Below are 10,000 nucleotides of genomic sequence, written 5' to 3' on the forward strand. Positions count from 1 at the left end.
ATCTAGGGCATGTGATTTAGTCCAGATTAAAATATAAAATGGTTAAGTTTGAAAATGAATAGCCTTAAGTCTTTAAGTATTAAGTATTTGTTATAGTTATGTGATGATTACCGTAGCGAATACAGAAAAATTGGAATAATAGGTAGGCTAATAAATAAATATTCACGGTATTTTGAAGTGCCCACGATGACAATAATGTGCATGTTCATTATTGCGGTATATCGTATTACCGTTTACCGGCACATGTCTAATACAGATATATCATCACGTCTTCTTCAAGATGAAATATGTGCAAACAAAGACCCAATCTGATCACGATGGGTTATTCTGATACACCGAAGACAATGATGTAGACCGAACATTCAAAGACGAACGGGCGAAAGAGTAACTTTATTCTTTAAGTGTTAAAGGGGTGATGAACTGAGAAATCAACTTTCCCTTGAGCCTTTGATATATAAAAGTTAATGGTGATATAAGAATATCCTGTAAGTTTCAGAGCTGAAAACGTCCTTGTTAGTCAAAGAAAAGCTTTTATTGACACCAGAAAACGAGAGATCTCAGTGACGTCTCAATCAGTAGAAAATGTGGTTAACACCCGTCATGCATGGGGGAAAAAAACGTCATATACCGCGAAACCGGTATCATTTAGAAAAATACTGTGATATACATTTTTGGCCATACCGCCCAACACTAGCTGAGAAAAACACAAATGAAAAAAGTTAACCCTGTAAAGCCTGACATAAGTGACCCTTAGACACACTTTAAAAAAAAAAGGTTGCATGTGTGTTTTTTTGCATCATATTTAATACATCAAGACTTTATGGCTCATATTGTCTGATGTAGTGAGAAAAACAGCTCATTCAGAGGAAAAACATGCAAAAAGAGCAATGCAATGATGTTTATATTTACATTCTAATGGCTTGTAATGTAAATCGATGAGATTCCCATAACGGTACAGCAGACGCCTACATAAAACACATTTCACTATCAATGTCTCAGTGTTTAGTTTGATGATCAAAGCTCAATGCAATCCAAAGATGATTGACAGATGAACTAATAAACCTTCCTCAAAAGCCTGATGATCATATTTCATACTCATGATGTTTCTAATAAACGATGTCTGGATAATCAAGTAAAGCTGCTCCGGTCCAGATGAAATATTACTAACAATATCAAAGTTATTCCTGCGTTTGCTAAAAGTCAGGTCAGATTTGACTGCAGAAACACAGGAGGATGTTTGTATAATTACACTAAAATATTGATTTTAATCAATCGATCGATCGATGGACAGAAGGACTGGAGGAGATCATGTGTGACAGGTTTCATTTAGAGGCCTTTCTATGATACACTGCAAAAAAAGCTTTTCATACTTAGTATTTTTGTCTTGTTTTCAGTCCAAATATCTAAAAAATCTTACATTAAGAAGCATTTACTAGACAAGCAAAAGTGTTTGTCTTGTTTTGGGGGAAAATAACTCAAAATTGAGGGAGTTTTTGCTTAAAATAAGCAGAATAATCTGCCAATGGGGTAAGCAAAATAATCTTAATTCAAACAGAAAACAATTATTTAGCTAATTTTAAGCAAAAACTGAGTTATTTTCCCCCAAAATAAGACAATTTTTTTGCTAGTCTAGTAAATGCTTCTTAATGTAAGATTTTTTAGATATCTGGACTGAAAACAAGACAAAAATACTAAGTAAGAAAAGCATTTTTTGCAGTGTACAGTCATTAAAATCTGTTGAAATACAGTGAGAAGTGAGGCAGTGTGGGTTTATTTCGTTGTGTTGTGGATTTATTTCGTTGTGTTGTGGCTTGATTTAGTTGTGTTGTGGATTTATTTCGTTGTGTTGTGGCTTGATTTCGTTGTGTTGTGGTTTTATTTCATTGTGTTGTGGATTTATTTCGTTGTGTTGTGGTTTTATTTCGTTGTGTTGTGGTTTTATTTTGTTGTGTTGTGGCTTTATTCCGTTGTGTTGTGGCTTTATTTCGTTGTGTTGTGGATTTATTTCGTTGTGTTGTGGTTTTTTATTCCGTTGTGTTGTGGCTTTATTTCGTTGTGTTGTGGATTTAATTCGTTGTGTTGTGGCTTTATTCCGTTGTGTTGTGGCTTTATTTCGTTGTGTTGTGGCTTTATTTCGTTGTGTTGTGGATTTAATTCGTTGTGTTGTGGCTTTATTTCGTTGTGTTGTGGATTTATTTCGTTGTGTTGTGGCTTTATTTTGTTGTGTTGTGGTTTTATTCCGTTGTGTTGTGGTTTTATTTCGTTGTGTTGTGGCTTTATTTCGTTGTGTTGTGGCTTTATTTCGTTGTGTTGTGGCTTTATTTCGTTGTGTTGTGGCTTTATTTCGTTGTGTTGTGGTTTTATTCAGTTGTGTTGTGGCTTTATTTCGTTGTGTTGTGGCTTTATTCCGTTGTGTTGTGGCTTGATTTCGTTGTGTTGTGGTTTTATTTCATTGTGTTGTGGATTTATTTTGTTGTGTTGTGGTTTTATTTTGTTGTGTTGTGGCTTTATTCCGTTGTGTTGTGGCTTTATTTCGTTGTGTTGTGGATTTATTTCGTTGTGTTGTGGTTTTTTATTTCGTTGTGTTGTGGCTTTATTTCGTTGTGTTGTGGATTTAATTCGTTGTGTTGTGGCTTTATTCCGTTGTGTTGTGGCTTTATTTCGTTGTGTTGTGGCTTTATTTCGTTGTGTTGTGGATTTAATTCGTTGTGTTGTGGCTTTATTTCGTTGTGTTGTGGATTTATTTCGTTGTGTTGTGGCTTTATTTCGTTGTGTTGTGGTTTTATTCCGTTGTGTTGTGGTTTTATTTCGTTGTGTTGTGGTTTTATTTCGTTGTGTTGTGGCTTTATTTCGTTGTGTTGTGGCTTTATTTCGTTGTGTTGTGGTTTTATTCCGTTGTGTTGTGGTTTTATTTCGTTGTGTTGTGGCTTTATTTCGTTGTGTTGTGGCTTTATTTCGTTGTGTTGTGGCTTTATTTCGTTGTGTTGTGGCTTTATTTCGTTGTGTTGTGGATTTATTTCGTTGTGTTGTGGTTTTATTCCGTTGTGTTGTGGCTTTATTTCGTTGTGTTGTGGCTTTATTTCGTTGTGTTGTGGCTTTATTTCGTTGTGTTGTGGCTTTATTTCGTTGTGTTGTGGCTTTATTTCGTTGTGTTGTGGTTTTATTTCGTTGTGTTGTGGCTTTATTTCATTGTGTTGTGGATTTATTTCGTTAATATATAATCTTAATTCAAACAGAAAACAACATTATTTTTCTTACCCCATTGGCAGATTATTTTGCTAATTTTAAGCAAAAACTGAGTTATTTTCCCCCAAAATAAGACAAAAACTTTTGCTTGTCTAGTAAATGCTTCTTAATGGAAGATCTTTTAGATATCTGGACTGAAAACAAGACAAAAATACTAAGTAAGAAAAGTATCTTTTGCAGTGTACAGTAGCTTTACAGTGTTCAGTCATTAAAATCTGTTGAAATACAGTGAGAAGTGAGGCAGTGTGTGTGTGTGTGTGTGTGTGTGTGTGTGTGTGTGTGTGTGTGTGTGTGTGTGTGTGTGTGTGTGTGTGTGTGTGTGTAACCCGTCTGTCGGGCAGCTCATCCATCAGCTCGCGAGCGGCTACCGCTGAAACACTTCAAGGGTGTTAGACAGCGTCCAGTCTAACTAAAACCTTACAAGCGCTCTCCATCCGCCGCTTCCCTCTGACAGAAAGCAGATGCCGGCCAGATCTCACACACCATGTTTGGTATTCGCAAACGAGGAGATTGTGTCCAGAAAAGAAGAGGAAGGGGGAGGATTGTGTCGGCGCGGGACAAATGTGTGTTTACACGTTACTGACACCAGAGGGAAGACGATATATACGCCGCTCTCATCACGGGCTCCTCTTTTCGCATGTCAGAAACCTACTTTGCTTGATTTGTTAGCGCTGTGCCGGGCCAGATGTTTTCTGGGAAGAAATGAGACGGCAGGCTGAAGTATTTCAGAAGGTGGGCTGTCTGAGGGAAGCGCTGAAGACGGCGAGATGCTGTTTCACACACAGATTCAACAGGAAACGGACGGCAGAAAACGCCACTGATTTATTACGCCAACCAGGACTTCTGGGAACATTCTAGACGCCAATAACAAACATTCACCATCATCTTGTGAAACAGAGCTGGTGTGTACACAGCAAATTAACCCCTAGGAGTCGGAGCTCTTTTGGGGCCCTTTAGAAGTTTTGACATGCTCTGACATTTGTGTTTTTTTCAGTTGCTTATAAACACATTAGTACACTGCAAAAAAATGCTTTTCTTACTTGGTATTTTTGTCTTGTTTTCAGTCCAGATATCTAAAAAATCTTACATTAAGAAGCATTTACTAGACAAGCAAAAGTTGTCGTCTTATTTTGGGGGAAAATAACTCAAAATGAAGTGAGTTTTTGCTTAAAATAAGCTAAATCTGCCAATGGGGTAAGCAAAATAATCTTGATTTCTGTTTGAATTAAGATTATTTTGTCTTATGTGGTGTTCACACCGGACGCGATTCGCGCAAATAATTTGCGCTAATCGCGCGAAGGTGGACGCGTGTACATTTTGAGTTTACTCGCACGAATCGCGCGTGACATTCACTGCACAACAGACGTGATTCTCCTCATGGGCGGGGCTTCTGCCAGCAGCTCGTCTCGTTGAGAAATGGCTGACATGGGCTGGGTTTCACGTCTTTTTTTTGTTAAAATCTACTGTTAATGTGTCACAAAACGTAGTTTTAAGACTTTTTCAGTCGATAATGTAGTTGTTTAAAGCTCAAATCAGTGGTTTATTTATATAAAGAGATTTTATCTGCCGTTGTCGGAGTTGTGAGCTCCAGTGGATCAGCGGCGCTCATTAACCCGGTGAGATCAGCCTTTCCTCAGCCAGTTCTTCTGCCGCTGGCTCTGATGTCTCTGTGGCGGCTCCAGATATAATTCGTCTTGTAACGGCCGATCTTTGCTCTCATGGATCTATAATTTGTTCCCTGGCAAATCGTTTAGGCTGAGGGCAAAGAGAAGTTTCATTACTTTATATTTTTAGGCTATAACTGTACGTTGCAGTTGTAACGTTAGCCGACTAGCACTGACTTTGATTGTTTGACTGAATTGTTTGCTTTATTTCATGTGTAGCTTATTATACCTTTTACTTATACTTTTGTGTTATTGATCATACATAAACTTGCATTTAACAAAAGAGACTGTGTTGTGTTTAATGTAATTTAATGTTATCACAGTGATAATCATATTGTCTGAAGCAGATATTGATATACATGTGTTTCATTCCGTTGTGTTGTGGCTTTATTCCGTTGTGTTGTGGCTTTATTTCGTTGTGTTGTGGCTTTATTTCGTTGTGTTGTGGATTTATTTCGTTGTGTTGTGGATTTATTTTGTTGTGTTGTGGCTTGTTTTCGTTGTGTTGTGGCTTTATTTCGTTGTGTTGTGGATTTATTTCGTTGTGTTGTGGCTTTATTTCGTTGTTTTGTGGATTTATTTCGTTGTGTTGTGGCTTTATTTCGTTGTTTTGTGGATTTATTTCGTTGTGTTGTGGCTTTATTCCGTTGTGTTGTGGATTTATTTCGTTGTGTTGTGGATTTATTTCGTTGTGTTGTGGATTTATTTCGTTGTGTTGTGGCTTGTTTTCGTTGTGTTGTGGCTTTATTCCGTTGTGTTGTGGATTTATTTCGTTGTGTTGTGGATTTATTTCGTTGTGTTGTGGCTTTATTTCGTTGTTTTGTGGATTTATTTCGTTGTGTTGTGGCTTTATTTCGTTGTTTTGTGGATTTATTTCGTTGTGTTGTGGATTTATTTCGTTGTGTTGTGGCTTTATTTCGTTGTGTTGTGGATTTATTTCGTTGTGTTGTGGCTTGTTTTCGTTGTGTTGTGGCTTTATTTCATTGTGTTGTGGCTTTATTTCGTTGTGTTGTGGATTTATTTCGTTGTTTTGTGGATTTATTTCGTTGTGTTGTGGCTTTATTTCGTTGTTTTGTGGATTTATTTCGTTGTGTTGTGGCTTTATTTCGTTGTTTTGTGGATTTATTTCGTTGTGTTGTGGATTTATTTCGTTGTGTTGTGGCTTTATTTCGTTGTGTTGTGGATTTATTTCGTTGTGTTGTGGCTTGTTTTCGTTGTGTTGTGAACTACTGGGCCACTGTATATTAGTGAACTATGAGGGCAAAAAAAGGGAAAGAAAAAAAAAAGAGAGCAAAATAATCGCTCATTAATCGTAATCGAGGTAAAATGTTAAATTAATCGAGATTTTTATTTTTGTTCAAATTGTTACCGCCCTAATCTGGCCCTCGTCAAACTCACTCAAATCCTTACGCTTGTCCATTTCTCCTGCTTCTAACACATCAACTCTGAGGACAACATGTTCACTTGCTGCCTAATATATCCCACCCACTAACAGATCATCAGTGTTGCTCACTTCAGCGGTCATAATGTTATGCCTTAGTCACACACTAAGTTAATCATACATTATGACTAAGGAAGCTTGTTTCTGCCACAGAATTTAAAAAAAAGGGTAATTGCGACATATCTTGCTATTCTGAAATTTTTTTTTTTTTGCAATTGTCTTTTTTCCCTCAAACTTTTGGACTTTATGTCAGTTCTGAGAAAAGTAATAATTGCAAGATATAAACTCGATATTGCAAGAAAAAAAGTCAGAATTTCGCAATCCTGACTATATCTCAAAATAATTCTGAGTGAGATCCCCCCCCTATGGGTGTTGGTTATGGGGTTGAAAACATGCGGAACCGGCTCCTTTAGTCTATAGCCTCTGGCCAAAAATCCTCCGATGACACAAAATGACGATATTGGCGTCGGAGGAGGATTTTTTCCAGAAATAAAATGCATAATTCTCTGGTCTCAGGGGGATATGAGGGGGGAAAGTACCATAACTCAAATATACTACCGGGTTTCTACTGATACAAAGCCTGATGCTAAATCACTGAAGTGACCCTTTAACTTTTTTTTAAATAATTTTCCAGGACAACAACAAGTTTTTCCAGGACATTTTCCATGTGTTTTCCAGGACAAGTGGGAACCCTGACGTAAAAATCACAAATATCGGCCGATATATCGTCCAGCACTGCACTGGATTACCGGTAAACCACTTCAGAACGGGTGGATTAGCGAGTATTGACAAGCAGCAGGGCTGACCTCATGACCTCATGACCCCAGGGTCAACAGGCCCCAACCTCTGCTGTGTTTACCTGCTGTCGCTGCCGGGCCAGATGATCCTCGAGCTGCTTGACCTTTGACCTCTCCAGCTCCACCTGGTGGGCGCAGTCCTCGCGCAGACGCCGCGCGCCGTCCTGAAGCTCCCGCAGGCCGAACTCGTGCTCCGCGCGCATCTCCCGCTGCAGCCGCTGCGTCTAAACCACAGTCATTACATTTCAGACATTTGTGAATAAAAGCTTTATTGCTGTGAAATGGGAGCTTGAGTCTTAAGGCCCTTTCACACCGGACGCGGAACGGAAAAGCAAATATTTCCTGTGTGAATAGTTCGCGTTAAAACCATTCACATCAGCCGCGACGCGAGTTTGCGACGTTTCAGAGCTCAGACATTCCAAACATTCAGCTGAGAAACACGGACACGTAATCATTCAGTGGAGACGAGCTTTTCATTTTCTTTAAAAGACAGAGAAGAAGGTTTTGTGTGAGTCTTAAAGAACAGAGTCTGAAGGGGAAGAAGCTCATCTTCTACAGGAGCTAAAGCTTCATCATGGCCGGATACGCACTTACTTTCAAATGTCCATGGGAGAGGGAGACAGAGACGGTAGCAGCGCATCTTACGACACACACACACACACACACACACACACACACACACTGCCCCTGCCCCTAAACCTACCCATCACACACACACACACACACACACACACACACACACACTGCCCCTGCCCCTAAACCTACCCATCACACACACACACACACACACACACACTGCCCCTAAACCTACCCATCACACACACACACACTGCCCCTAAACCTACCCATCACACACACACACACTGCCCCTAAACCTACCCATCACACACACACACACACACACACACACACACAGCCCCTGCCCCTAAACCTACCCATCACACACACACACACACACACACACACACACACACACACACACACACTGCCCCTGCCCCTAAACCTACCCATCACACACACACACACACACACACTGCCCCTAAACCTACCCATCACACACACACACACACACACACACACTGCCCCTAAACCTACCCATCACACACACACACACACACACACACACTGCCCCTAAACCTACCCATCACACACACACACACACACACACACACACACAGCCCCTGCCCCTAAACCTACCCATCACACACACACACACACACACACACACACTGCCCCTGCCCCTAAACCTACCCATCACACACACACACACACACTGCCCCTAAACCTACCCATCACACACACACACACACACACACACACACACACACACACACACACACACACTGCCCCTAAACCTACCCATCACACACACACACACTGCCCCTAAACCTACCCATCACACACACACACACACACACACACACACACAGCCCCTGCCCCTAAACCTACCCATCACACACACACACACACACACACACACACACACTGCCCCTGCCCCTAAACCTACCCATCACACACACACACACACACTGCCCCTAAACCTACCCATCACACACACACACACACACACACACACACACACACACACACACACACACACACACACACACACACACACACACACACACACACACACTGCCCCTGCCCCTAAACCTACCCATCACACACACACACACACACACACACACACTGCCCCTGCCCCTAAACCTACCCATCACACACACACACACACACTGCCCCTAAACCTACCCATCACACACACACACACACACACACACACACACACACACACACACACACACACACACACACACACACACACACACACACACACACACACACACACACACACACACACACACACACACACTGCCCCTGCCCCTAAACCTACCCATCACACACACACACACACACACACACACACACACACACACACACACACTGCCCCTAAAACTAACCATCACACACACATACACACACTGCCCCTAAACCTACCCATCACACACACACACACACACACACACACACACACACACACACACACACACAGCCCCTGCCCCTAAACCTACCCATGACACACACACACACACACACACACACACACACACACACACACACACACACACACACACACACACACACACACACACACTGCCCCTAAACCTACCCATCACACACACACACACACACACACACACACACACACACACACACACACACACACACACACACACACACACACACACACACACACACACACACACACACACTGCCCCTAAACCTACCCATCACACACACACACACACACACGTAAATATTTAAGTGCCACAGTCGTACTGACGGAAACACATTCACTTTCTATAGTCGCAGACACAATTAGATAAAAAAAAAAATCAACGTATTGATTATAATATGGTAGTCTGTAGCCTATAGTGGGCGAACACAGCTACAGCTGTAATCTCAGGAGAAATGCCACACCTGGCAAAGGTTAATGTTGATTGAATGGCGAGTGACATCAACTGGACATTTCGTCACCTTTGTTTGCTTGTATGTGATTGGTTTAAGCCTTTTTTGTCGCTGCGAGTGTTAAAGAAAATCGACATCGAAACGAAAAAAATAAACATATTTTTTTCGCCACAGCACATTCGCGTTCGGTGTGAAAGCTCTCATTACACAAACAGCTGATCAAAAAATAAAACCATCGTGCGAATTATTCACGTGTCAAAATCGCGTCCAGTGTGAAAGGACCTTTAGATCTTTTAAATGATGTATAGTTTGTCAAGGTAATTACATCTGACAGGCATTTTGAGTCATAATTTTCGTCAATGACCTTTTTTCACTGACGAAAACGA

General features: G+C 40.9%; 1 protein-coding gene across 1 annotated transcript in view; it reads right to left on the bottom strand.

The window, feature by feature from the left end:
* The window catches only part of cep120 (centrosomal protein 120), a 75,713-nt gene that overhangs the window by 18,197 nt on the left and 47,516 nt on the right, over positions 1–10,000 (bottom strand). The window contains exon 16 of the mRNA XM_079827543.1: positions 7,211–7,372. Coding sequence (XP_079683669.1) covers positions 7,211–7,372 — 162 coding nt within the window. The remainder of the gene's footprint in view (positions 1–7,210; positions 7,373–10,000) is intronic.

This window comes from Gobio gobio (genome assembly GCF_949357685.1).
Source record: "Gobio gobio genome assembly, chromosome: 10".
In the NCBI taxonomy this organism is placed as follows: Eukaryota; Metazoa; Chordata; class Actinopteri; order Cypriniformes; family Gobionidae; genus Gobio; species Gobio gobio.